The 12,432-nt window shown below is 48.1% G+C and overlaps 1 protein-coding gene across 1 annotated transcript in view; it reads left to right on the top strand.

Annotated features, from left to right (window-relative positions):
- Positions 1-2,265: 2,265 nt before the first annotated feature.
- Positions 2,266-12,432, top strand: part of RHPN1 (rhophilin Rho GTPase binding protein 1) — a 32,018-nt gene continuing 21,851 nt past the window's right edge. The window contains exon 1 of the mRNA XM_062626887.1: positions 2,266-3,097. Within this exon, the coding sequence (XP_062482871.1) occupies positions 3,002-3,097 (96 nt within the window). The 5' untranslated portion in view covers positions 2,266-3,001. The remainder of the gene's footprint in view (positions 3,098-12,432) is intronic.

The raw sequence follows: 12,432 nt of genomic DNA, 5'->3' as shown, positions 1-12,432 counted from the left end.
GACTTCGTGCTGGGGCTTGCTCCCTCTTGGCCGCTTTCTGCCAAGCCAGGGACTCGTGTGTGTTTCGTTTTCTTCCCTCTTCCCCCATGGATCCCATCTAGATTTATGGTGCAGGTTTATCCCAAGCTCCCCATGCCATTTGGGATGTTCATAATGGGAAGCAATGGGGTTTGCAGTGGGTAAACTGGGATAAACCACTCCTAACTTAGACCAGCTCCAGTTATAGGTCCTAACCAAGCACAACCTGGGTTAGACCTCTTAATGACTGAGTTTTATGCCATTTCCCTTTGCAGATGGCCTTCGGGATGGGGGAGATGGAAGTGGGATGGCTCCATCCAGGGCTCTGCAATGGGGAAACGTGGACCACAAAAGGAATGTGGCTCATCGTTGGGGAAAACCAGGCTGCAAATGGGGTCTCTGCATGGTCCAGTGACACCACAGTGAGCTGTTGAGGGATGTATAGGTGCTAATATCCTATGAGCTGTCAATCACAGCTCCTTCATTAGCTTTAGTAGAGGAATAAATACCTCTTCCTGCACACCCTCTGCTGTGTAGACAGTTGCAGTCACACAATTAAAGCACTTTTCTTTGCAAACTGCTGCAATATTCATCCAGAAAAGCATTGCTGCTATTCCAGATTAATCAGTAATTCCACTTTGTTGGTCCAGCAGCTCCTTTAGGATTGGGAAATCCAGAAGGGAGAGAGAAATCCTTCCTAACACACTCCCTTGTGTGGAATCGCACAATCCTTGAAGCCCCAACAAGGAAAAGCTGGCTGGAAAAGGTGGAAATGGTTTCATATATTTAGCCAGCTCTAGGTTTATTCAGTATAAAGGGGTTAATGTACGCTGGGATAATTTGTTTGCCCTTGTTAAACAGCACAGAGTTCCCTGTATCCTGTTGACATGAGTAAGATTCATCACACACAAGCGTGGTCTCATTAACTTCATTATGAAAACGAAGCTAGATCCTGATAAAGACTTAAGGGACCTTTGGGTGGTGACACACACAGGTGACAACCAGCTCAGCATCCCCATGCTGGGCGCTGTATCCGTTACAACCCTGTATGCACCTTGGGAATGGGATTTTCCCAACTCTTGGATATTTTTCCATAATATTTTATCGGATTTAATACTGTTGCTTAGTCTGACTCTTATGATCCCGATTGAGAGTAAAACCCTTCTATGGTTCAACCATATGGCTCAGAGGAGGGAAAATGGGGTAGGGTTTGCTTATATCTGCCTGGAAATAGCAAGAAATTGGGGTTTACCTTATTTCATCATATATTTTTGTGTTATATTTTGTATTATATTGTGTTTTGTACTAGAGCAGCATCTTATAGCCATAGCAGGGCAAGGGCACAGCAGTCCCGGTGTTGCTCCAGCAGCTGTGCGAGCTGCAGTGCCCCCCATCCAGATGTTTTGGGGTTCATTTGGGGGGGGGGGAAATGATGCAGCCAAGGGACCACACAGAGAGCACCTGGAGCATAGCATTGGGCTAGAAGGCTGAATGGAGGCGCCTGTGGGTGCTCCCTTATTGCACCCCACACCACAGCAGCCCAGATGTTGCGGGGGGGGGGGGAAGAAGCCAAAGAGGGAAGAGCGGGGATTAAGGGGGGGGGGGGGGCATCCAGATGTGTCCAGGATGGGGGGGATGCCGGCTGGAGGTGGGATCAACCAGATGTGGATGGGGTGGGAGCGGTCACGCACCCAGACGTGGGGCGGGCCCCCCGAGGGACGAGGCGAAGCCCCGCCTCCCCCCCGTGACGTCACCGGCGTTCTAATTCCCTCCGTTGCCACGGGCGACGGGCCCTCCGCCCCTCCCCTCCCCTCTCCGTTGCTCCCCCCCACCCCTCTCCTTTCTCTCCATTGGCTATCACAGCCGTCACTCAACTCCATTCCCCTCTCCCATTGGCTAAAGCTGCTCTTAGCCCCGCCCCACAACCCTGCTTATGCCCCGCGCGGCCCCGGGGCCGGCGTCGCGTTCGCTCCCGGTCGGCAGCGCCCGGCGGTGGGGCCGTGAGGGGCGCCGAGGGGTGAGCGGGGCTCAGGGCAGCCGTGGTGTGGGGTTACACCCCCTAAGGGGGGCGGCTGTGGGGCTTCCCCTTGTCTGGGCTGGCTCTGTGACGGGGGGGGGACTGTAGGGTTTGCCCCCCCCTTCGGCTGAGGTAACGCTGCACGGGGGGGGGGGGGGGGGGTCTGAGGGGATTTACCCCCTTTACCCATGTAGGGCAGCTCTATAAGGGAGTTCTGTGGGGGTTTGCCCCTATTCCCTAGCTGGGGTAGCTCTATAAGGGGGTTCTATAGGGGTTTCCCCGCTATTTGGGGTAGCTCTGTAAGGGGAGGGTCTGTGGGGCACCCCCGTTTTGGGGTATATATAAGGGGGGGTGTCTGTAAGCTTTGCCCCCCCCCCCATCTTAGCTCTGCAGGGAGGGTTTATGGGGCTTTGCCTCCCATATGGGGTATCTTTGTAAGGGGGTCTATAGGCTTTTGCTTTTCTTTTACCCCCACCCCATTTGGGTACCTCTGTAACTTGGAGGGGGTGGGGGGCTGTGTAGTTTCTTCTCCTCTATAGTAACTCTGTAAGGGAGGTCTGTGGGGTTTGTCCCCCAATCTGGGTTAACTGCAAGAGGGGTCTGTGGGGTTTGCCCTCCTTTACCCGGCCCCCCCAGCTGGTGTAGCTCTGCAAGGGGGCCTGTGGGGTTTGCCTCCCCTTATAGAGGGGTTTGTGGGGCTTCCCCCCTTCATACTGGGTGTCTCTTCAAGAGGGAGCTCAGGCTGTGGGCTTAGATCTAAGTAACTGTTATATGTATGGGGACTTGTAGCATAAGTGAGCAAGGGCTAGTGGGGGTTTGAGCCCCCCATATAGGGCAGGGCTGGGCTCTGAACCTCCTTCAAGGGGTTAGCAGGGTGTGGGGCTACCCAAGGAGAGGGCCTCGATCCACCCAGTGAGGCCAGGCAGGAGCCCCCTCATTCAGCCTGTGGATGCTGCGCTCCTGGAGATGATGCCACCTGAAGAGGAGAGCCCTGATGGGGAAGGGGACAGGGACAATGCCCTTGTCCTCCTGCAAGGTCTGAAGAGCAGCAGCACCCGGAAGGTGAGGCACCGCGGTGGGGTGCCATGGTGGGGGGTGCAGGATGGCAAAGCACCCAACTGATGCTATATGGGGCTGGGTATCCCTGTTTGGGCTATGGGGATGGTGGTCCCCATGGGTGGGAGTTCAGGTTCATCCTGGCTATCAAACCATGCTGAGAGGGTCAGGGTACAGTTTGATAGGTGATATAAATGTGGCCATGTGCTCATCCATAAGCGGATTTACACAACTGTCTCTTAGCTCATTGTCTCTTAAACTCCACTCCTTTACCTCTTTTTCCTCCACTAATTCTGAGCTTCCTACTGACTACTTTTAACCAAATTCTCCTTTAGTTTGGTGTTTTCTCCTTCTTGCCCATAGGAAGATGGTCCAGCCCAGCACTGCCTGTCCCTCTTGCTGTTTGAGATGTATTGTTCACGGACAAACTTCTCCCTTGGGAAGTTTGCTGTACATGTGAGATGGGGCTGATAGCCTGTTGCCCTCACTTGTTTAATCAGTAACAGCATGGTGAAGCCAGTAAGTGTTGTCCTCAGACTGTGACCAACCCCACTGATTGGCTTCCCTATTGTCCCTTGGGTGTCAGTGCATGCTCCTGGGGTTGAGGAGGCATTAGGGTGTGTTTCTTGCAAGAAAAGGTGGGTAAATGCTCTCTTTTGGGGTCGTTTAAGCAGTTTTCCCGTTAGGTCTGCGCCCTGGGAGCCAACTTTATAAACCTGCACTGAATTTTCCCTGTAATCTGATCTCTCCATGCAAGTCTGTAATTTTCAGAACCCGTTCTTCAGCAGAGACCTGCACTTCTGCAGCCCTTTGGCAAAGAACAGAGCCCAAAAAACAAATAAGCAAAACTACAACCAGGCTCTGTAGAGGTGGTTTATTTTGTGCCTCTTTCCTGAGTGAGGGTTGAGATTGCAGCCAGGGCTGAACAAGGATCAATCTGATCTTCAGTCACTTGAGCCTGGACTCTCCAGCTGCAGCTAAAGAGGTTGCAACCTTAAACCAGGTTGGAGTTTATGTAGGGCTTGTCTAAATAGGTAAGGGGAGATTAAGAGGACTTTGTTTTACCAGTTTATTCTGTGTATGGACAGGGTTTCCTTTATATGAGCAATTGGTTTACCCTGTTTGGACAGAGAATAACATAGGAAACTATTACAGCTCTTTGGGGGGGGAACTGGCAGGGTATCTACAGCGTCTGTCATAACATGATTGCTTTCCTCGTTAAAAAAACAAAGCCCCTGATTAGATTTCCTGTTAAAGATACCAACTTTTTATTTCAAAGAAATGATCAATACAACCTCCTGTAGTTGTTTGGTTGTTATGGGGCCGTTGCACATTTGCTTACTTGCAGGGGATCCTGCCCACTGCTGTGCTGGTGATTATTTGCTTTCTCTGCTAGGGTTCATGTACTGAGGCTGAAGATTTAATACATCTGTTTCCTGCTGGCACCCTGCCCCAGCTCTCACGATGCCCTGAGCCTCCCCCAGCTCTCTAAAGCAGCTTCACCCTCCTAAACTGAAGCTGAATACAGGTTTTGCTGTTTAAAGCCTCCCAGTTCTCCCATATCTTTATTTTTCTCCCTTCACCACTTTATTTTTCCTTCCTCTTCTGAGTGCATTAGCCAAGAGCGAGGCACTTTGTTGGGCAATGTAAAACCTTAATCCTCTCCTCATTTGTTAAAAGGCTGTGGTGATGTAACCATATTCTCAATAAAAGGTTTTAGAGGTTTTAGCTGGTAATGTCTCCCACAGAAACCCAGCTTGTAGCTAGAGTGCTTCATGAGATTAGGGTAGTGATAGGGACTTTTCTATATAAATACATGTTCAGGGAGCAAAAACTGCTTGTTGTGACTTAACTGTTGCTTATAGTAATAGCTCATGTTCTTCTCTGAAATTGGAGAAGGAAATCATTGATAATCTTTTAAAAAGGAGGATTTTAAAGCCTGCTTTTGTATGTGGAGTGTGGCTTTTGTTTTGCTCTCTAGCCCATGGGCTAACAAAGCTAAACCAGGGTCACTTGGCCACTTGTCCTGTGCAGGCCTGCCATAAATTTGTGGGTTGCAAAGGGGAATAATAATCCCACTTGACAGCTCTGGCTCTATCAAAATAACTTGTAAACCATCATAGTTCTGGAAATAAAGAGGTGCTGAGAGCTTGATGATCCAGTTACCCTGTTTCTACTGCATGTTTTCCAGCTGCTGGATCATCTGTGTGCTAGGAAACATCCCTTTTTGGGGGTCAAAACTGAGTGTCAGGGAATATTATTGCCCCTGAGAGAGGAGGAGAATAAGTAACTGCATGTTTTATATTGAGTGGGGGGTGTTGTAAGCATTTACTGGGTAAAACCTGCAGGTTTGGGGTTGTTCTTAGACACCATGTGCTCATGACCACAGGGTTGAGGCTTGTGGATCAAGGATACCTCTGTTAATGACACAGTGACTTGTAGTAGTGCTTCCCAGAGCTGTAGCAATTGCTGTCATAGAACCATAGACTATTTTGGGTTGGAAAGGACCTTAAAGCTCATCCAGTTCCATCCCCTGTCATGGGCAGGGACACCTTCCACTAGAGCAGGTTGCTGCAAGCCCCATCCAACCTGGCCTTGAACACTGCCAGGGATGGGGCAGCCACAGCTTCACCAGGCACTCTGTGCTAGCACCTCACCACCCTCACAGGGAAGAACTTTTCTTGCATACAACCTAAACTTCCCCTGTTTCAGGGAAACCTTGAAACCCATCACCCCTTGTCCTATCACTCCAGTCCCTGATGAAGAGTCCCCCTCCAGCATCCTTGTAGCCCCCTTCAGACACTGGAAGCTGTTCTGAGGTCTCCACACAGCTTCTCTTCTCCAGGCTGAACAGACTCAACTTTCTTAGGCCGTCATCTTTGACTGTACCTTGTCTCTGCACAGATATTTTACTCTAGTTTTAACTACAGAGCAAATGTCGATATTCTGGAGTTTGCCTTGATGCAAGCTATGTGAAGTGGAGAGCAAACACAGCTTAGACTTGACAAAATGTCATGGAGTTGGTCATCACTGCTTGAATTGCACTTGATGGTTGTTGCTTGACCTGCCATGCTCTGATCTTTGGCTCTTCAGTAATCATTTCTGCTTGGGTTGAAGGCTTCCCGGGTGCAAGCCAAGTGATTTCCTTGTTCTTTAGCACCTCTGTGCTGTTTTAATTCCATTGTGAGTGCAGACTGGTAGTGCTGGGTTGGTCACTCGGTGGTGGTGAATGCTGGAGGAGCTCACCCACTTAACAGCTTTGAAGCCTGGGGACCTTAAGGGTTAGTAGCAAACCATCCCCAGCACTGGCATAGTTTTTCATTGCCCATGAATCCTGGTCCTACCTAAAGGAATTCTCCTTTGGATGAAAGAACAGTTTGCAGATGGGATGATGCTTGGAGTCCAGTGGTTGTGGTAGCTCTGTCTGAAGTGTAGCCCTCATGGGTAGTGGGTGTTAAACTGAAATATCTCAGGCTTGTTGTAGCCCTGCTTGGCTTTACCTTCAGAGTTCTAGGGTTTATTTACTGTATCCTGTCTGCCTGTTCTCTCCCTGTGTGTGTAGAAGGAGCACCTGCGGTGGCTCTTGTGGGAACTACTGGGGTAGGGATGAAGTGGAGGTGAGATGTGGATCCAGGCTCCAGAAGAGCTGCTGCCATTTCATCTGAGGGGTGTATTTGTGCCCTGAGCAACCAACCTCACCTATTGCTTAGTGAAGAGGGAACAAGGGAGCACTGAAGAGGTTAAAAGAGTGAAATCCCAATGGGTTGTCCAACAGGAAGATGAACTATGTCCTCTTCCTTCAATGGGGAAGGGCTGAATAGTAACTCTTATAAAATCATAGAGTAGTTAGGGTTGGAAAAGACCTTAAGATCATCTAGTTGCAGCTCCCCTTTTGACTCCCTTCCCTTAAATAAAGCAATAAGCTGTCTATTCCCTGGGAGGGATAATTTATACAGTTAATACAGAATAATCCTCAAGGATTTAGGGAACATATGCAGCACTTTGGGATAATTGAAACGCTGAAGGCAGTTGAGGCTTCAGGAGATGCAGCAGTGGAGCATCACTGGTACCTTTCCCAAATGCAGCCGGGTTATGCTGAACATCCTCGTGATAACCACAGTCTCCCGAGTTGGTCTCAACAACAGAAGCTGAGATGGACCTCGTTCTGCCTTTGGTCCTCAGCTATGTCCCTAAACTCTGGTTGTCTGATTATCAAACACATCAGCTTTGCATTATGAGACTAGGGGTAAGCTCATGTTGCTGGCCATGGGGTACTCGGCCTGCAGTGCAGATGTACCCATATGCAGTGCATGATTTTAATGACAAATCTCAGTGCAGATAACTTGATTTCCATCAATGTTTCCATCCCATATTGAAAAAGAGGGGCAGAAATGCCTGACTCTGAAGCAGCAGCTCATCCCTTACATGTTGCATTGCCTGGCACCAGGGTTCACTTTATCACTGCCATGTGGGCATGCAAACAGCTGCTGCTGTGCCCCCCTTGCAGCTTTCTCCTTGAACTTCCCTGTCCTTGGGGATTTGAAGGTTGTCCAGTTGGAGGTGATGTCTGTAGGGCCTGTGTCAGCACAAGGTAATGACTCATGTCTTGCCACTGACATATTATGGATGTCACCAGACTATGTGCAAATTAAACTTGAGCTTCTCCTATTCTGTGGGTGCTCTTCAGCTGTTCCAGTTTTTAGAAGCCTTGATGGTGACTTTTGTGACTAAAGCTGGTCTTGGAGATCATAGAATCCCAGACTGGGTTGGGTTGGAAGGGAGCTTTAAGCTCATCCAGCTCCAACCCCTGCCACGGTCAGGGACACCTTCCACTAGAGCAGGTTGCTCCAAGCCTCTGTGTCCAACCTGGCCTTGGGCATTGCCAGGGATGGGGCAGCCACAGCTTCTCTGGGCCTCAGCACCCTCACAGGGAAGAGCTTCTGCCTAAGAGCTCAGCTCAGTCTCCCCTCTGGCAGGTTAAAGCCATTCCCCTTGGCCTGTCCCTCCATCCCTTGTCCAAAGCCCCTCTCCAGGTTTCCTGCAGCCCCTTTAGGCACTGGAGCTGCTCTAAGGTCTCCCCTTCAGGAGCCTTCTCTTGTCCAGGCTGCCCCAGCCCAGCTCTCTCAGCTTGGCTCCAGAGCAGAGCTGCTTCAGCCCCCACAGCATCTCTGTGGCCTCCTCTGGGCTTGCTCCAACAGCTCCACGTCCTTATGTTTGGAGCCCCAGAGCTGGATGCATTATTCCAGGTGGCGTAGAGGGGGAGAATCCCCTTCCTTGACCTTCTGGTGGTACAGCCCAGGATAAAGTTGACTTTCTGGACTGTGAATGGATCTTGTTCAGGTCCCATGGATTTATACACCTCCTCTTGTTTATAACTTTAACAGCATGTCCTAGGCTTGTGTTTTACCTTCTCACAGGTGTCACAGTAAGGGCTTGTGGTTGTCCTTTGATCATAGTTATCCTTTGATCACTTCACATGCTGTTTTCAGTTTTGCTTTTACTCATTTGCTTCCAGCAATTGAGCTCCTGTTTTTCTATCAGAAAATAAAGAGCAGAATTGAGTCCCTTTGTGCACAGCTTTGCCCTTTGGACTTGCTGGCATCCACCTCTTCCTCCAGGTGATTAGTTTTATCTGTTATTAGTGCTGGGAAAGCTCTGAGGCAGTGGCCTTGTTTTGGAACCAGGGTCACAGGTGAGTGCTGTAGGTGTGCCTCATCACTCAAGACATCCAGGCTCCATCTCCTTGTGTTTACTGGAGTTGTGAAGTGCAAAGGTGATCATCTCTAAACAAACATTGCCTAAGGACTTGCTTATAGAAGGAAACCAAACCACATAATTGCTCTATTTAACACCCTAGATGGGTGCTTTTGAGCTGGAAGAGGTGTTGGGGAGTGAACAACACCATTATATCATTGTGTGCTTCCTGCAAATATAGGGTTTGAGTTGGCTGCAGCCTTGACATCCCTCAAAGGGGACCTGTTTGTCTTGGCCTCCTCTGGAAAAGAGGTCTTTTGGCCTCTTTCTTGCCTTTTCTTCCTCATATGAAGGCATTGGTTGAGTACTTTCTGTAACACCGATGTCTTCCCATGCTGAGGGTTGAACACAATGTCACTTGGCAGATGTCTCCTGAGCATCAAATTGGCCTTTCTACAATTATACTGCCTCTAATCCTGCTTTGTCAGAGGCAATAATCCTCAGAGCTGCACACGACTCATATAACTTAATGACCCACGTTCATTTCATGGCTCTCTTAACAGGCACTGTTCTCTGTGTACATACAAGCTATGCAGTTCTTTGGCTCCTGCACAGTCTATGGGCTCTTCCAGTACAAGTTATGTCCTTGCCTCTCCTTTGTGAGAGCTTTAAACTAGGAAGGCTGAGAAATCTCATATTCAACCTGGCTGTTTCTTAAGCACACAACTTTACCCTTCTATTCATGTCCCTAAGTGCAACCTAAAGCCCATGAAACTGGTTCAACCTTAAAGGGTTGACCTCAAAAAAGAATTAAGCAAGGACAAAACCATTTTATAACCAAATAGCACATTTTGGTGGTGGTTTTTGATTTTTCCCTTATGTGAGGCATGATCAAATCCGTCACTGCTTACTTTAGGAACTCTGCTGTAGTTTTTAGCTTGGAGAGTATGGGCACAGGCAAAGCTTTGGGTTCCTTTGAACACAAGCTGTTGGAGGATGGGCTTTCCTCTTGTGTCTTCATCTTCCCTATCTACCTTTTGATTTAAATACGGCCTGTTTTGCTCATGATGGTATTTCCTTTCATATATATATATATGGTAACCTGGCCTAAGCATAATGTTCTGAAGCTGAGTTTCCTTCATGCTCCTGTATATGTGAAATAGCACCACTTCTGCTGTGCTCCCGGAGCAGCTGCAGACTGGGCTTGATTGTTCCCCATGGTGGCCTTGGCATAATGCTTATATTAGTCCCTGCCAGCCAAGAGTGATGCTTTGGGACCAGCAGATCTTCTGGAGGTGAGATGTGCTGTAATCCCATGGGTTACTGCGCTTACTCAACCTCATAAAGGGTGAGGAGGAAAACAATGTGTTGGGAGATCACATGAAGTCCCTAAGGACAGCAAGTCTCAAGATCCTTACTCAACATCTTCACAAGGCTTTGGTGTTACATCAGGTGCTCCAATAATACCCGACTTTCCAGTATGGTTTTGCTGTTGGCTTAGAAGCCTGGATAATTATCTTAGGAAATCCATTTGAGAAGACATAATTTGGATGGGAGTGAGGAGAATGGGACTTTGCAGCTCTATGGATGGCTTAGTGTCTCTCAGAAGAAGTCTAGGTAAATTGTAGAATGGAATCTTGGATGTTCTGGATGTTGTTGTGCTGTGTTTGGTCCCCAACTGCATCAGGGCTTACAAGTGTTCCTGGAGGGCAGCTCCTTTGTGTTCTTGTGGAAAGATGAAGACATTAATGATCATCAGCTCTGATTATGCTTGAGGGGGTTCTTGTTCATCAGCTGTGACACTTTGACTTGAATTTTGCCTCTTGGTGTTCTCAGGCTGGGCATGGGAGAACTGTGGAGCTGCCTAGTCATTTAGTTAAACCCCTTAATGCTTTTGTAGTGAAGAGGTTTTAACACTGTCATTCTACATTTTGTAGAGCCATCCTAGTGTCTTCTGATGCCCCTTTTCTTCCTTATTTTCTTCTTTCCTTGCCTCCAGACAAGGAGCTGTTCATGGACCTTCTCTGTGGTTTCAGATAGTCCTTCCACTTGTACCTTTTCCATCATATCTCACCTGCAGTTCCTCTGGCCTCCTGCCTATGTATTCAGGAGGTCTTTGCTCCTCCCTTAAAAACCCTTTAAAATTCTTTGACCACTTCTGAGCAAAGCTTTGCAAGAAGTGGAGATGCCTCAAAGGTGAATGAAAGCTCCTGTAGGTATTGCTGAAGGCAAAGAGATGCTTCCCACCTCCACCAATTGCTACTGGGGCTGTTGAGTTTTGGATGAGGCTTTCTGGCTCTGGAGGCAGGGAGAGTCCTGGTTCCTGCTCAGTTCCGTGTATTTGTATATGTTTGTGGCTCTGGGAATGACAAGTGCCCCCCTGTAAACCTGAGGGGCTGCTGAAGTTTTAATATGCACCACCTTTTGTTTCTCCTTTTCCTTTCCCTTAAGCTTTAACTTTCATTTCTGGTTAATGTCTGTGAAGAAACATCATTGAAGGCACAACGCTTGTAATCACCCTTTAATAGAAGGAGTACTTGTGCAACATCCTGGCCTATGTCTGCATGAGAAGCTTCTTTCTAGAGTGGAGTTTGATGTCTCTTTTACTTTGAGGGCCTCTAGGGTGCTCAGCTTTGAGTAGTCCCTGTGTGGTTGGCTTCTAGTTTTCAAGGGCCATGTTTAATAAGGACTCAAGCTTCTTGCTGGAGAGAACATGGTATTGTCCATTCTTGGGCTTCATGGTGTCTAATTCCTCATCCTTCCCTTTTCAATTTATGGATTTTTCCCAATGGAGCCAACAGTGTGTGCAGGATGTGCGAGTACCCCCAGGGTACTTTGAGATCAGCCTTTCATGTTATTTGCACCTGACTGTCTCAGACCCAAGATTTGTACAGCTATGGGGGTGTTTTCCTTAACATCCCACTTAATTACTTTTGTAGAGTAATCCTGCTCCCCTGCTCCCAGCTTGTTCCATCAGTAATTTCAATGGATTACTGTAAAGCACTAAGCCTGCAGATTTATGGACCAGATGGAATGGCTCTGATTCCTCAGTCTCCAATTAGGAGCTCGAATCTTCCACTTCAATGAAAATGCCCATGTTAATCCAGCCTCTTTTCAAAGGGGACACCACTTAATGGCCTTCAAACATAAGAAACTAATGTTCAGAAGCTGAAGTCCATGAAAATGCCAAGTTTTCCATTCCCTACTTCATCAAAACTGGTCTCACACCTTTTTGAGCAACAATTTCTCTTTTTTTCCTTTTCTATTTCTCTTAGGAAGATAATTTTAGAAGCAAATTCTCCCAGAGTAACATTTGGACCTACAATGTTTGTTGGAGGGATAACCAAGCATTGACCTGGCTTGTTGGATCTGAGACTGTTGTGACCCATCCTGGAGGATAAGACTTGAAGCCCAGAGACATGTCTAAATGGAAGAAATTAGATGAGAAGGTGTATTGGGCTGGATGAGTGGGCACTCTTGGAGCTCTGTAGAGTCTTTTAAGTGGCAAAACCCCTTCATATGGAGACAAGGGGTCCACCAGCTCTGGTGGAAGAAGAGCAATGAGGAGCAGTGTAAGACTGATGTGCACAGCAAATAGAGGTTTTATAAAGGAAGGCAGTTGGGGCTGTTCAGCCTGGAGAAGAAAA

Source organism: Pezoporus occidentalis, unplaced genomic scaffold (genome assembly GCF_034315485.1).
Source record: "Pezoporus occidentalis ecotype Australia unplaced genomic scaffold, CSIRO_AGI_Poc_V1 ctg3, whole genome shotgun sequence".
Classification (NCBI taxonomy): Eukaryota; Metazoa; Chordata; class Aves; order Psittaciformes; family Psittacidae; genus Pezoporus; species Pezoporus occidentalis.
This window is presented reverse-complemented; position numbering and strand designations above follow the sequence as displayed.